The 16,653-nt window shown below is 46.6% G+C and overlaps 1 protein-coding gene across 1 annotated transcript; it reads right to left on the minus strand.

The window, feature by feature from the left end:
* Positions 1-640: 640 nt before the first annotated feature.
* Positions 641-1,048, minus strand: PtA15_13A263 (uncharacterized protein; the record flags this gene model as incomplete). The annotated part of the gene is made up of 2 exons (XM_053162443.1): positions 641-794; positions 864-1,048. 2 exons carry the CDS (start codon positions 1,046-1,048, stop codon positions 641-643), a joined length of 339 nt encoding a protein of 112 aa, XP_053026418.1.
* Positions 1,049-16,653: the final 15,605 nt, after the last annotated feature.

Here is a 16,653-nt window from a genome sequence, read left to right on the forward strand (position 1 = left end):
TCATAAGATGAGACCAGGGACCTTTGCTGCTCGCTGTTTTTCACGAGTTTTGTCAAGGCAACATGTTTTGGTCATAGCTGGACAGAGCTGCCTTATGTTCAACTAAACTACGTAATTTTCATTTGTTCTCAGTCAAATGTTGGACGCTACTGTTTTGATATCGTCACTGGTCGATGCGAGCGCACTAGCTATGAACATTTCAAATTTTTGCCTGGCCTGTGAGGCGCTGGGCTCTATGATAGGGTAGACGTGGGGTGACAAAAAAACTAAAGCATCATCATTTTTGGTTCAATCAAAGTATCTCCACACACGCGGGCCAGCCTGGAGCAGGCCAATTGATCAACAACTGATTCATTCTAATTGCCGGTTGTATCAAATTATAACTGGTCCAGTTCATGGTTTGTGGAAAGTTGGCGCTTTTATTCCTCCATCATCTGCATCAAGGAGAGGTGTTTGAGGCCAACAACTTTCTGCACTCCTTAATCCCTTGCAACGCTTTCCGGTCATGTCAACACAAACATCATTCGATTCACCTTATTTTCTCACAGATAGACAAGCAGGGTCAGATTATCTTCAATTTGAAGTCGGATTGAAACTTGGCAAGAAAGTTAGTTTTTGGTTTGACACAACCCGAGGATGTTCATGTGTAGGGAGAGGAATGGCTGACTTTGGTGTTCAGTTTCAGTTCAAAGACAAGAGCGGAAATATTTGCAATCATTACTTGTTGAAGCACGGCAAAACTCATCGAGGTCCCGGCAATATTCTGGTAAATGGCGACGACGTTCTGGCGGATCCTATCACCATAATGGCACCAAGCTTAGCCGACTTTGGACATGACCTCGCTTCCGGTGAATGGTACGTACTTAAGGGGGCTGTCGAGAGGAACTTCGGTGGGACCACCGAGTGGAGGTTCAACCCCCTGATGGCCGCAAGAAGTGGGCAGTTGGAGTTGGCGTTCGCGCCAAGGCCATTGATGATTACCGGATCTGGCGCGTTGAAATTGGTCGAAAGTGTCGTCGATTCGGAGCGGCGAGTTATAGTTGAGCATGAGGTGGTGGTTACGCACATTTTGGGGGTATGTGAGGTCAGCTGATACTGGAAAACGGGTACTAACATATCTGTGTAGGATTTGTGCTTGCCTGTTGATGTGACAGTGATTGTGAAACCACACGACATGCCTGGCGAGATGAGTGAATCATTTTTTCCCGGGACAAAGGTTGTTTTTTCGGGTGTTCATGTTGGCAGAACGGGTGAAGGCGGTAGGATAACGGTTGAGGTTTGTTTGGCTTTTTTGTTGATTGTTGGGGATGACGTTGACGTTTCATTATTCCAGGCCTGGTCGCGGAGTTGTGACAAGCTTTGTGTTTACGCTGTTGTGGCGGGTGATTTGTTTGACATTTGCTTGCTTTTGTGTTGTTCATTTTGATGGCGGAAATATTTCCTTTGGTGGGCGTGGATACATGGGTTCGCTCGCTCGTGTGAGTCCGGGAGTTCTTTTGTGTTTGGGGTGGGCTGGAGGCCGGCGGAGGTGCTGGCAATGGGGGGGGGAGGGTTGGCGAGTGGTTGGGGGTGAGGCGACGACGGTTATGTCGCCGGCGGCCGGTGCAAGCAGTGGGACCGTCGGGTTTATGATTTCTAGGGCGGAGGGGCGAGTAATGCGTGAAGAGTTCCCGCGCTGAGCAAATTCAAACCTCTTTTCGTGCGGGCCTGTGAGGTCACAATCCTGTTGGGATGGAGGGTTTGCGTTGCGGGTGAGGGGACGGAGGGGGGGGGGCTCCGCCCTGCGGCGGCGTAGCCGCTTTGGCCTCTAGTATGAAGATGAAAGCAGAAGATTCAACTTACTCATTGATTTGATGAATATGAATAAAATGTTTGAAATTGATGATGAAGCTCCAACTAAAATGAAAAAAATGATAGCTGAACTCATGGAAAGTCTACCAAATCCAGAAGAAAAGAGTATTTTGCTGGAATTGGTACAGTATCTTGATCTTCTTCATGCAAAGACCAATGGTTTTCAATATATACCTCAAGATTTACTCTCAAACCCATTGACAAATGATCAACACAGATTGCTTCAGGTTTTTGCAGCCTGATGATTCTCCATGAGGAGTTGATTTAGCATTTTTAATGTAATTCTTCTACTGTTGCATCTCCTAATAAAAGCTCTAACCAAAATCTTGCGTGTGCTTCTGAATGGTTTTCACCTTTCAACTTATTTTGTTCTTTAGATTTAGGAATAATCTCACAATTTATTATCAGTTTACCTCACTCAAATTAATTTTGACCCTGTTTAGATGCCGCATTATACATGATAAATGTGCATATTTATCACATGCAACTCCCGGGGGTTCCAAAATTTTGGTAGAGATGGGGGCAAACTATGGGTCGTGCGTGATAAATTTGCCCATTTATCATGTACTAGCGGCCAAGGCGGCTTCGCCGCTGCAAACACAAGGTCTAAGGCACTTTCTTGTCTCTCTTTGAGCATTGTAATGTAGTAAAACTCTTGTCCTATGACTAAAGCTACTACACGTTTTTTCAACCTTCGATGAAATAAATTGGAAACTAGATGCCAAAGCGGCTACGCCGCTGCAGGGTATAATCCCCTCCATCAATGTGCACTGCAGCTATCAAAATCTGTGGATGCATTTGAATATGTCTGACTTGTTACAACCTATGTAGAGATATAGAAAACAAAAAACAATTGATGCATGAAAAAAACAAAGAAAGAAAAGGAAATACAAGTACAGTGAACTGGAGATGATTGACAGTGCATATCAACTAAAAATAATTTGTAGTTGTACATGCAAGGCTAATGTAGACCTCCTAGGCCTTGAAAAAGGATTCCTTGACCCACAATACAGAGCAAGAGAGAACCAAATAATATAAAATAGAAAAGGCTAAATAAAGACATACAGATATTAATGTGAGCTGTATCCACAGTGCGGATTGCCAAGTGATACCCGTTTGGCGGTACCCAGAACCCGCGGCAGGTACCCGGTGCCTTACGGCGGGTACCGGGTGCGGGTGCGGGTGTTGGAATTTGGTGAAAAAAACCCCAGGTACCCGGCTACCCGTGGTCAACACCCGCCACTGTATTTTGGATCAAGGTGCCGCAGCACCTCTTGAGGCCCTTGATGACCGGTTGTTGCTGGTCATCAAGAGGGCTACACAACCCCCTCAATGACCGGCACACACCGGTCATTGAGAAGGCACACCTCCCTCTTGATTACCGGCACACATTCACCAGGGGGAGATTTGTGGCTCTCTCTAGAGAGTGCCAGATGGTATTTTGTTTCTTGAATGCTGCCAGATGCCAATTGTTACACCATTTGTGACTCAAGCTGAGATGTTGTTCATGTTAGGTGCAACTATATCTGAACTCATTTGTAGACTAACTCCAATGATACATACATGCTACAGGAACTTCATACTGATGTATATCCCAATGGAAAGTTCAAATTAATTTGAACTTAGAATGAACAAAGCTTGGAGTCCTGGTTTGCGTCATGAGTGCCTGTCTCACAGCATGCGCTGTCAGATGTTCACAGTTAGGTGGGGAGCAGCAAAAATTCTCCAACCCACTTGAGCCTACCCAATTTCATCACTAGATGAATGCCAAGATCCACTTGAACCAAGCCTTTTCCGCCAGTTGAATTTTGTCCTCAAACATGCAGTACAATGAAAATCATCGTGGAGCTGTGAGCTTTTTGGTGATCCATTGCCAACAAAGAGTGTTAATCCTAGATAGTTTGAGTCCAGCTGGGCCTATTCCCACTCCACCATGAGGGACTTGTAACCCCTCTGTATATCTACATGGATGTTCAAACACAAAGAAGGCCCCTGCAGCCCCAACCCAAACACCACATCTGCTTGTTGGCTTGTTGGTAGGCTGAATGGCTCCTGCACTGTGTAACACTTGTGAAGGTTCCATGCTTTCCAGTGGAGACCCAAGAAACCTGCATGTTGGGCCATGCCTGAACTCAAATGATCTGTTCAACCCTTTCTCAGTGGCAGCAAAGTCAGAGGATGCCAGCTGCCAAGTTTGGATGCCGCAGTAGGTTGCTGAAAAATAAAGATCAGGTATCATGATACCAGGAGAGCTCTCTCATGTAAAAAAACGTCAGCCCCTGTCACTGTCTACCCAAAACTAGAATGACAGCCGTCCTTATCAGCTACAGCAATCAACTCCTTAGGCAAACTCCCGTTGAGGTTGACCAATATGAGCTGCCCTGAGCTATGGCGTGGCTGGAGGAATGCTGATGGTTTTTCCAATTTCCATGAATATGAATTTTGATCCTCATGTGTGACATTCCGCCGCTGTTGCTGTGTTGCAGAGAATTCTATGACTTACCAAGCAGGTACCTCCTCCATTTTATGGAAGTCGGCTATTCTGGAGTTTCTCAATGGTACATGTCAATCCAACTCAAGTTGCTGCTGGTTGTGGAACAGCAATATACTCAAATAATTTCACATATACTCCGACCTGGCCCCTCACAGTGCAGTTTGCGGATTCCATTACTCATTTCCAACACAGCCCCAACAAAATGGGTTGTTCAGAATCAATGTCTGAGGTCAAGATGTTCTTGTCTATTGAAGGGATGCCAGCAGAAATGTAGCTTCTCCCCACCCATGGTCCTCTGAAGATTCATCCTGATAAAAGTACATATGTTCTCTGGGCCAACATGATAACAGATTCCTCGTGTTCATCATCAATCTACTATAATAATTTACTTACCAAAACTCATGATCAAGAGCAATTGACAGAATGCATTTTTCTGCACCAGAATTTAGTCCATGTTGAGAGGAACTCATTCCCTTCCAACTCCGTATGCGCACGAGGGTGCGCAACACCCGGAACAACACCGCAATTGGGATGACTTGGTAGCAAGACGTCTTGGTACAGGGTGAAAGTGGTCATGTCTCACTCGACTGGACATGCTTTGATTCAGTATAGCAGTCATCTGAGTTGGCACAGGAGGCATTCAGATCAAGAATCATTTACTGGCCATGCAGCTATTTGTCTGGAGTTAGTGGAACATACTGTTTGAACCGCTGTTTTGTGTGGTGTGGTGTCCTCACCCACCCACCCTGATGGCAGGTTAACGTGGTGTCCCAAGATTGGTTAATTTTTCGCTGATCCACCACAATCCTTGATTGGGTAGGGTGTATAGCTGTAAAGATCAGCATTGGTGTCTGAATTAGAAGCTGCCAAAATCCAGAAGCTCTTCAACTGCCTTTTGGCAATTGGGAAGGCATAATGGGCACCCAGGGTGTTCAAGCTTGGAAGAAAATCAGATTTGTAACCTACTATTTACCCTCAGGGCCCAATAAGATTGGCGGGTGCTGCATCAAGATTTAGTGCCACCAGGACGATAGTGATTGAAGCGCGCTCATGGCAGCCGGGGAAGTTTGCAATAGTACGATTTAGCCTCATACTATCTGTTGCAGGTCATTGGGAACCTCATGATCATCTCAAATGGCAGATTGCATGTGAGGTGACCTCCACAAGAACAAACCAAGGGATGATCTGCAAGAAGGAAACGTGTTTTCCCCCTGATCATTCCCTCCAAGCACTTTGACAAGAACGACTGAACATCTGTGTCTTTTGGCCCGGGCTCTATGTAAGCCAAACTTGACATCACTGGGCCTGATGCCTCTTAGCCATGGAACCCCCAAGTCGCGGATGAGTGAACTATATCAAGTGATGTTCACTTCAAGGACTGCTTATGTAAGATGGCTGTTTTCCGTGAGTGTGCCACCTGACCTCCTTCTCCCATGCACCTTTCCAGTGAAATTGTAGCAACTCCGACACAGGATGTACAAGGGAGACTGAAATATCCATGATCCATGAATGCTGGCAGCGCGGGGGCATCAAAGCCAACACCGTGAGTGTGTTATGTTGCAGCTGCTGGGCTCTTTGCAGTAGAAGATGGGTTGAGTTTAGATGCTTGGCCTTGACACAATGATAAGCAAATAGGGCTGTCAAGAGGAAAGACATAATTTAATGTCCACCGCCGTGGACGGCCGTCCGTCACGGTAGACATAGCGCTGCTCACACGCCTCGGCCGCAGTGGGGCCAATCTGTGTAGATTGCTCTGGAAGGATCAGGAAGGAAGCTGCAAGGCTCTGGGGTAGATGGAATCCAAAGCTGTCAAGCAAGGCACCTAAATAGGACGTGAGCTTTGTGACTCATGTTTGATGTGAGGAGGGGTAACACAGAGTCATACAAAGGGGAAAAACAGCGCGCCTGTGCGATTGGATGTGGAGAAGGTCAACCACACGCATAGAATGAATTACAACGCAAACAATCAAGGAGCAAAGCTTTCCCCTTCTCTTGATTTGAAAGGCGGAATCCCACCTCCACATTAATTTTTGAGTTTGGGCAGGGGATGGATGCATCAGAGATAGACCTAGCAATATATATTTCCTTTCTTTCGCCCAACCTGGTTGGCCATACAACAAGTGAAGCTGACATTGAGCTCATTTGTGATACTGCTGAAGGTGATCGAAGTTTCTGGTAATATCCATCTCTCCAACACTGATCCGCACAACATCCAGGCTGTGGGACATGAAATCCAAATCAAAACTCGCATTGCGTCCCATCAGCTCTCTCCAGATACACCCATCAATGCCTACCCAGTGTATAATATGTTGCTCCACTCATCGGCAATCGCGGTTCCAGCAATACTCTTTGACTTCTGCACCCAGGTTTTCTTTTCCGGCCAACTTCTCATTCAATCCAAGTCCACTCACCCTATCATTCAAGTGGAGCGGTTGAAATGGCAAGTTCACCGAGGACATTTTCCTCTCGCTCAAGAGTTCGAAATGACCCAGGCTTTCGGGACGGTCTACGTTGTGAAGGTCCATATCAACCCAATTGTAGGATGTGTAGGCTATATCGAGGTTGTTGATAACGACATCAATCTGGTCAGTGGTTTATCACTGCAACATCATCATCACGTGCACAGGTGATTTGCAAGAGTGCTGACCAAAAATTCTGCTTTCTAAGCCCGGTCACATCAAGCTCATTGCAAGCCACGCCCAAGCTCACGAGACCTTTCAAAACGTTCGCCGAGGGGATTCCATAAGGTTTGGAGGCGTGACAGAAGGGATTGAAGACTCTGGCAGCAGATTGCTTGCATTACGTGTAGGAAACTCATCCAGTACTTTTCTGTGGAAGTCTTCAACGCTGATAGATTGACTTTGGGATGTGACAGGTTGAACATGCTTCAAAGGTGAACCGATTTGACAAGACACCATACGGCTTGAGGCACTGTCCGCCAGCAAGAATCAGACTCCGAGTAGATGATTGGAAGCTGGCTGCAAGACTCAGACAATGCACGCGGAAGAAGATGCAGCGCAAAAGATTGTAGTATAATTGCAAGCTCCGGTTTTGACATTTTTCCACCCACTAGAGTTTTCCTCATCAAGATACTCTGCCCCACCGCTTGTCATTTTTATCCTGCTTTGTGTTTGTGGGCCAACTTGTGCTGTTAGCCCATGGTTCCGCAGCTTGCTTGGAGCTTATGAACCCATTTTATTGCTGTATTATGACAAGGTGACGAGTTTGTGTCTTGGAAAAACCAGGTTTTGCAAACACCGGTGCCTTGAAATAACTGTGGAACAGCGAGAAAAGCGAGACCATGAAGTTTGAGTTGAGTACGATTCACTTGGGTCTACCTGCGAAGATTTGGTGCTGTGACGTCAGATCATAGCGCTACATGGAGCATCCAGGTGAAAGCAGAACAGATGATTTAAGAGTGAACAATGTAATTTTCATTAGGAGTGTAAGCATATGGAAACACGTTGAAACAACTTTGAGAAGCTATTCTATAGAAATCTGTACTACGCTTAGGCATTGGCCAATTGTGGAGGTGACTGTGGCAGAAGAAAAGGGGAAGTGGGGTTCAGAGCCTGCCATTGGTTGAGGAAATCAGTTGTGATGGCCTCCGCAAGCTCAAACCGTGATGGGACTTTGAGCTTGTCAAGGGGGCAGATCTTCTCTGGAGACTGGAAGATGGGGAGGAAGATCTTGACTAGATAAGCAGATACATTCTTCCAGATTGGTTCTTCGAGAGTGTGCGGTGTTGATGAATTTTGTCGGATGATGGACATCGCTTGGATTAATAACATACAAGTAGAAATTCCAGCAACCCGGTGATCCCTTGAAGTAATGAACAGCCCTTGGACTCCAGCAAGAACAAAGTATACGAGGGGCTGGAAGTTCTGCTGCCTTGAATAATTTTTGGAGGTGATTAACGGGGTTGGGAGGCAGATTAGCAATGTCCGTAGGAGCGTTTGGGACTAGAGTTGCTGCTGCGCTGTTCACGGGGGCCCGATGAGCTCGGTGATTTGCTTTCTTCTGAGCTGGCGTCAACGGTGGTTTGGCCAAGAAGTGAGTTTTGAGAATGATGTACGCCATCAATACATCAATAATGACATTGCAAAAGTCATGGAGTACGTCGACGGCGTGCAAACGCTGTGCAGAGGGGGTGGAAGGGTCATCATTCTGTTGGGTTACGTCGAAGTTGGAAGCCGAATTATTGACAGCGGCCAGATAGGCCAGAGCTTCAACACCTTGAAAGACATGATTGTTTGCGTGATCTGAGGTGACCTGAGGTGGACAGAAGAGGTTGTCTGCTACCAATTTGACTGAAGCGGCAACAGTCTTTGCCCAGTCAACATGCAGACGTGTCAGAGGATGGAGGAGCTGGAAGAGGCCACGGACAAGCGTAGATTCAGGATGTGGCGTCTTTGTCACAGTTGGGATGAAAGACCCCGGTTGGAGGTCATTAGTTTTGTCACCAAAACCGGTGAGCTTGGGGAAGTCAATCAGGTCGGAACAATACCATTGCTCGCCGCAAGACGGGGATAAGAACTGGGCAGCTGAGAAGAGAAATTGTGTGAGAATTGGCGGATTGTGCAGAAAACAAGGAGGGGAAGTACTTACTGTAAAAATCACAGACATATCACTTGTGTGACATTCACCTTTCTGCGTTGTGTCCGTTCATTTGTGTCCGCTCATAGTTCAATCATGATTCTCAGCTTTCTCCTTATTCCTTCTCGACTTCCTCTCGACTCCAACCCTCTATCAACCCTATCAACCTCAACAACCTTAACTCACAACACTCTCAACCTTCAATCACACCCTCGATCTCATTCTTTCTTCTTCTTTCTTTCTCCTCTTTACTCAAACTCCTTCCACTCTTGTCTGGTGAGATTTCACTTCAACACTATACTCAACTCTTGGTTCTTCACTGATGTTATCCTATTTCAGTTCTGTCCCTATCTTGTTCTTTCCATTCACCCTATTCTATCCATCCTCAACAACTGCCTTTCATATGTCTCTGTTGATCACAATATTGGTTCCTCTCTTATTTCCTCATTATTGTTTATTCTTCTAACTTGTCTCTCTTCCAAGTGTGTCGGCTTCAATTAGGTAATAAATCTGAAATCAAAATTCCTTTACGGTTAAAAGCCTACGACCGATTGTTCAATGCCAAGTGAAGCCGGCGCAGGACAACAGCAGATACCGTCATTCACAATAACCAATACGACGGGGATGGCAGTTTCTTCAAACAATGATGGCTTCCAGCAGGCAATGCTCAAAACTGCTCTCGAGACCACGCCACAACTATCGGAGGAAAACTACTCAATCTGGAAAGACAAGATGACCGCCCTGCTAGATCTACGGGGAGTCCTTGCGGCACTTGATTCACAACCTCCGAATGCCATAGCTCTAGCGGACGATGTCAACGCCGAGCTCAAATTACTCTTCATCTCAAAGATGGACAGTGTAACGCATAACAATATCGTTACGGCAGACAACAGGGGTTCTGCAAAGGACCTGTGGAAAGCTATCAAAGATTGATTTGCCTCAGACGAGTCTGCCAATCGAGCGAGGGTGTTCAACGAATTCCTATACGTCAAATTCAAAGAAGACGCACTGGAAGCCTTCGTGACAGACATCAAGGTAGCAATTAAGAAACTCGTTGATGTGGGGATCGATCTCCCTCAGGATATACTCGCGTACCTTATCCTTTTCAAGTTACCAGACACCTTGCAACTTCTCAAGCGGCAAATCATGCATCCCGACAAAACTCTAACGGTCCCATTTGTATGCAATCATCTCACCCAGTTCAACAACGAAAACCGAGCCAAAGTCAAAGAATCCTCTGTCTCTACTCAAGCTGCTCTAGTATCCACTAGAAATCAAAAGCCAAATCAAAAAGGAGGACAAGGAAACTCTGGATCAAACGGAGGAAAGCGGTGTACAACGGGATACCATAATCCGAAGCAAGATTCTAATCATTCATCGGACTCTTGTTGGCACCTGCACCCTGGGAAGGCACCCGAATGGTGGCAAGAAGCTCAGGCCAAGTGGCAAGCAAGCAAAAGTAGCAACAACAACGTCAACTACTACTTGTCCTTGGTGACACTGTGGACTGAAATAAGCAATCCTAGATTCAAAATTGTCCTCGATAGTGGCGCATCGGCGCACATCTTCAACAACACCAAGTTCTTCGACAGGCTCGAACTAGGTGATTGGGACGTGATCAGAACCGGCAAGGAAGGCGCGACCCTACCGATCAAAGGTGTGGGCCGAGTTACTCTACAGTGGGGACGGTCTACTATCTCCATAGATGACTGTCTATATGTTCCCGACATCGTCATTAATCTCATCAGCGCGGGAGATCTACTGGAAAAAGGGTGCGAATTAACCGCCAAGAAAGACAGTTTCTACGTCTCAAAGGACGGTATCTGCCGATTCGGAGGAAAGGTGGAAAACAACCTCTTCTTAGTGGATAATCCAAGTGCAGTCGGAGGTACAGTCAAATACTCCGTCAATTTTTCTCAGATGGCAACGGACTCACTCCGATCAATCCATGAAAAGTTCGGCCACGCTTCCCTACAACGCTTGGAGCAGTTCATTCCTTCCTCAGTATCCAAGGCCAAAAGAGAAGACTTCGAATGCAAGGCCTGTACTCTCTCGAAAATTACCAAGCAGTCATTCAAAGGAGAATCGGAGCCAGCTTCAAAGGTATTTGAACGAATACACCTCGATATTATCGGTCCTATCACCCCGGAGTCGAAGATAAAGTCAAAATACATTCTCACTCTTGTTGATAATCATTCCGGTTATCTCGCTGGATTCCCTCTCGGAAAGAAGGATGACACAACGGATGTCTTAATCAATCTGCTTGAATCCGAAAACAAGCGCCGAGGATACTTCCCCAGTTTAATCTGCTCCAATGGAGGAGGGGAATTCACGGGGAATAGGTTAGTTAGCTTCCTCGAAAAGAACCACATTCAGAGGCTAATCTCCAAACTGTATCATCCCGAACACAACGGTAGAGTGGAGCGTGCTAATTGAACCATTGTCGAATCGATGCAAGCTACTTTTCGCTCCTCTGGTATCTCAAAAAATTTCTGGCATGAAGTCGTCAAGTCGTGCTGCCTCATGCTGAATCAAATCCCTCGGAACGGAAAAGCTCAGTCTCCCTGGGAAATTGTTCACGGAAAATCCCTACCTCCCAACTTCATCAAGCCCCTCGGAACCTCGACAGTGGTCTTGAACACGAACAGAGTGAAGGGGAGGAAATTTGAAGTCAAAGGGCAAGAGGGAGTACTCGTAGGTTTCAATGTCCTGCTCCACTCCTATAGAATAATCACGCAAAGCGGAGGAATCGTTGATTCCAAACATGTTCGCTTTCTCAAAATGCCTCAGATCAATCAATCTGCGCCCTCCGAATGGGAAGAATTCTATCCCAATCAACTAACTGAGTTACCAGATGCGGATCAGTTGCGACAAACATCAAATCAGGAAATTCCTGTCGAGAACTCAGAGTCGATGAGTCAGGAAGAGATCGAACCTCGTCAAGACAATGACAACAATGACTCATCAGACTCAGAATCTGACAACGATGTCACTCAAATGCTGAAACCAAAAAATCTCGAGCAACCAATTGAACCATCAACCAGAACACTTTGAGACAGGTCAACTATCAAACCTCCAGAGCGATTTGGTTTTCATCACTATTACGAACCGAACTCGTTTGAATCTGCTATCCGATGCTCAGACGAAAAATTCTGGAGAAATGCCATTGAAAAAGAAGTCTCATCAATTGAAAATCACAACGTTTGGTACAATCACTACGACGAACCTCCAAATCCACTAGACACCACATGGGTCTTTAAGATCAAAGATAATTGCCACGGCGACCCCCTGAAACACAAAGCGCGACTGTGTGTGCAAGGGTTTGATCAGATCAATGGCGTTGACCATGGCGAGACCTTCGCCCCAACCGGAAAAGTCTCAACTCTCAGAATGATTCTTCTGTACGCATTACATCAAAATCTACCGATAACTCAATTCGACGTTCAGGGAGCTTTCTTGCATGCTCCACTCACCAAAGACGTCTCCATCAAAACGCCAAAAGGAGTTAGTCGAGAAGCTCCTTACCTCAAGCTCAAGAAGGCACTGTACGGCCTGAAACAAGCACCCAAGAATTGGTACGAAACACTCGTGGCATGGCTAGAATCCGTCGGCTTTCAAGAGTCCAACTGCGATCCCTGCCTCTATCTGTGCGATGATGGAATTTCACGCTTGTTCTTTCATGTGGACGACCTAGTTCTAGTCGGATCAGGGAATAATTTCAAGGAGAAGTTTGAAAACCGATTCTCTAATTCTTCGTGTCACGAACCTAATACCATTCTAGGTATGAAGTTTGAGAGAATAGGGAACAAGATCCTTCTCTCTCAACCCAAGCACATCACCCATGGCTTAGAGGAACTTGGACTATTGAACTCAAAGCCATCCAGCACACCGCTCACTCCCAACCTCAAGTTGAAAGAAGCAACCAATGAGGACCATGCTCTGTTCAAAAAATAGAACATCAATTATCGGTCTGCGATTGGTCTGATGAACTACATTGCTGGCTACACCCGACCCGACATCAGTTTCGCCGTCTCTAGTCTTGCTCGTTTTTCAATCAAACCCGGTATGACACACTGGCATGAGGTTAAGAAAGTGTGGCAGTAAATAAAACACACCAAAGACTTGAAACTCACACTCGAAATTCGGAAACCAGATCAACTGCTCGAAATCTACAGTGACGCCTCATGGGGAGACGACCCCATCTTCAGAACCTCACAATCCGGATACCTATGCTACTTGTTTGGAGCTCTAGTCTCATGGAATAGCTCAAGACAACACAATGTAACCTACTCATCCACTGAAGCAGAACTCAACCCTCTTGTCGACTCCTTTCACGAAGGTACTTGGCTAAAGGCTCTGTTGTCCGATATCTGGAATCTCCAAATTGAGGCAGCTACTCACTACATCGACAACGGCGAACTCAATGAATGCCTCATGATGGACGAACTTGAATTCAAGGAAAAATTTGCCAACTCCCATTACATCAATAACAAGGGCCTCGATGACAAACTGAAGAAATTTGGTTCTAACCCTAAAACTCAACATATTGATCTCCAGACCAAGGGCATTCGTCAAGAACTCAAAAATAAAAACATCAAAATAATCCTCATCTGAACCTTTGACATGATTGCCAATGCCTTAACCAAGGCAGCTCCTAAATCCTCCGTCACTAACCTCACGAAGACTGCTGACCCTACCTTCTCCGCTCCTCTAGTAAAATCTCTCCAGCCACGGGGAGTGTAAAAATCACAGACATATCACTTGTGTGACATTCACCTTTCTGCGTTGTGTCCGTTCATTTGTGTCCGCTCATAGTTCAATCTTGATTCTCAGCTTTCTCCTTATTCCTTCTCGACTTCCTCTCGACTCCAACCCTCTATCAACCCTATCAACCTCAACAACCTTAACTCACAACACTCTCAACCTTCAATCACACCCTCGATCTCATTCTTTCTTCTTCTTTCTTTCTCCTCTTTACTCAAACTCCTTCCACTCTTGTCTGGTGAGATTTCACTTCAACACTATACTCGACTCTTGGTTCTTCACTGATGTTATCCTCTTTCAGTTATGTCCCTATCTTGTTCTTTCCATTCACCCTATTCTATCCATCCTCAACAACTGCCTTTCATATGTCTCTGTTGATCACAATGTTGGTTCCTCTCTTATTTCCTCATTATTGTTTATTCTTCTAACTTGTCTCTCTTCCAAGTGTGTCGGCTTCAATTAGGTAATAAATCTGAAATCAAAATTCCTTTACTTACCAAGGGAGGTGATTGATTGTATCCATGAGCCATACAAGCAGCCTTGACGTTGCAGGTGGAATGTTGGGGAGGACACTGCATGTGTCGGGTGCATTGCTCTTGCGCGATTCTGGAGCAAGGGTGCTGTGCTAGAGAGTTCCAAGTGCTCTGATATTTGGACCAGGAGGGTTTGGAGCCGTCGAATTCTCCGTGGATGCGATAGACCTCTGTGCGGATGGTGAGCGACTTGATGATGGTGAGCTTGGCCGAGTGAGCGGCTGAAGGTAGATTGGCTGGCACTTGCTGCTGGGTGTTGTGGCTGTGTGAGGTGGTGGGGGGCTGTTGAGAGGGAGAAGTGGAACCTTGAGGCCGCGGGTCCGGACTGGCGGGTGTGAACAGAGGTGTTGATTGATTTGGACTGGCAGGGGGAACATCTGCTGCAATGGTCTTGCCAGTTTGTGCCGGATCTTTTGAAGCGGAGGAGAGGACGAGGGGGTTTGACCGAACCTCTGGAGGAGGCTGTTAAGTACCACTATTGTACTCATCCTGGCCAACTGGTGGAGCAGAGCTATGGTTGATTTGGTCCGTGGGACTTGTGATTGGCTGAGTTGTGCTAGTATGCTCAGTTGGTAGAGGCGGAGCTGAACCGGCAACGGTATTTTCTGTTGTGTCGTTGGTGGAATGACTGCCAAGCGTTGGGGTCGGAACTGCAGCTCTGCCTGGTGTTGGTGGGACAGAGGAGTTTTTGGGATTCTTTGTCAAGAGATTGACCGGTTTCACCAAAGGGCCTAGGCGGCCACGTTTCCGCGTCACACATTTTCGTGAGGCTTTGACCAGTGTTGACGTTGAGGGAGCATTATTCATGGTCAGATTTGAGATTTTGATATCCTCTTCATTGGGTATAACACCAGTTTCCTCCCAGCCTAGTAATTGAATCCAGCGCGCTATGTAAATTCCCTGTTTGGCATTCACAAGGAGAAGTGAGAAAGGCCTTACTCTTCTTGCTGCTATGGATGGCAGCGGCAAGTTCTTTGGCTTTGCGCTTGCAGTGTCGTGGAATCTTGAGAGCAAGGATGTGAACTGCTGATTAGGCGGCATCATCAATTGAGCGGCGAAATTCCTCTGCTGTAATCTCTGTGATTTCCGCTGGGAGGATTGATTCATCGGGATTGAGTGAGGAATGTGGCGCGGTAGTTTGATTCCAAAGGAGGAATTCAGAGAAGGATGGTGCTGCCAAGGTTGGCCGGCAAAGATTCTGCTGGAGGTCCTGTTTGGCTGATGTGATGGATGGGGGGATGAGTTCGAATGCATGATCTTGTACCAACCAAGCCTACTTATTCGGAGGTGGAGTGGAGGATGAAGATTCCGAGGACAGGCTTATCTCTGTGTCCAAGGTGGCATAATCGGGAGCAGGAGTGTTCTGGCGAAGAGAATTGCTTGACACTGGGATCTGCGGGAGGATGCGGTAAAGTGTTGGTGGGAGAGCCAAGTGTGTGGGCAGGTCGAGTGGGTGCAATGAGCTTTGAGGCCACAAGAGCAGTCTTCTTATGCTGTTGACAGAGGCGGACAACACCTTTGTGGATCACGTCATCATGATGCCTTTGTGTGGCGAAGTTGAGAGTCTAGTCTTTTGCTGACGTTGCCTCAGTCTGTGAATAGGCGCAGCTAGGGCAAACTTGCACATGTGAGACTAGTGGTATCATCACACAGCAGGTGAAATCAGATATGATAGAACCACTGGCGCAGCTCTGAGGAGGGCTCGCCGTCAGCACGATCAGCATTCTATGACTCCAGTGCATGTGTGGCAGCTGAGGGTGCAGATCAATCATCCATCTGCCACAACAGCTAGAGTTCGCTGCGTGTGTCACATCAGATTCTGGCTAAGCAGGTTGCATGTTCATGTGGGTGGAGAAACGGAACTTTGGGGATAATGCCCATGCTGTGGTCAAGCCTGTAGTTTCGTGTTTGGAAAGCGTGGGGGGGAAGCCGGTTGGCGGAAAGTTTTGAAGAGAGGAGACTGCTACAGAGTGGCTGAACCCAGGGTTTTGGAATCAGATTTAAAGGTTCGGTTGGCTGTGGTCAAGCGAGTACTATGTTGGATTGATTGGATCCCAGATTGAACAACATGTATGATCCTGGGAACGTGACTCTTGCAGGCCAAGAACAACCTATTATGTACACGTGGGGCCAGATTCTTCTGCTGTCCAAGCAATCAGCGGGGCTGACCACCCCGCAGTGCTAGCCATGTGTCCACCATGTCATTCGCGCAAACGTTGAGGTGGACCCAACGGGCCACTGCGTCCCAGGATGGACCCTAGCTCACTCACACTGCAGATCTCCCTCCGCCTACTTCGGGCGCACGTTGTGGTATGCTTTACGGTATCCCATATGCCAAAATCAAAATTTTCTGCTTTTCTTTCTTATTTCTATTAGTTTCACTCTTAATCTCCCTTTTCCTCTTAGAAATCACTT

This window comes from Puccinia triticina, chromosome 13A, assembly GCF_026914185.1.
Source record: "Puccinia triticina chromosome 13A, complete sequence".
In the NCBI taxonomy this organism is placed as follows: Eukaryota; Fungi; Basidiomycota; class Pucciniomycetes; order Pucciniales; family Pucciniaceae; genus Puccinia; species Puccinia triticina.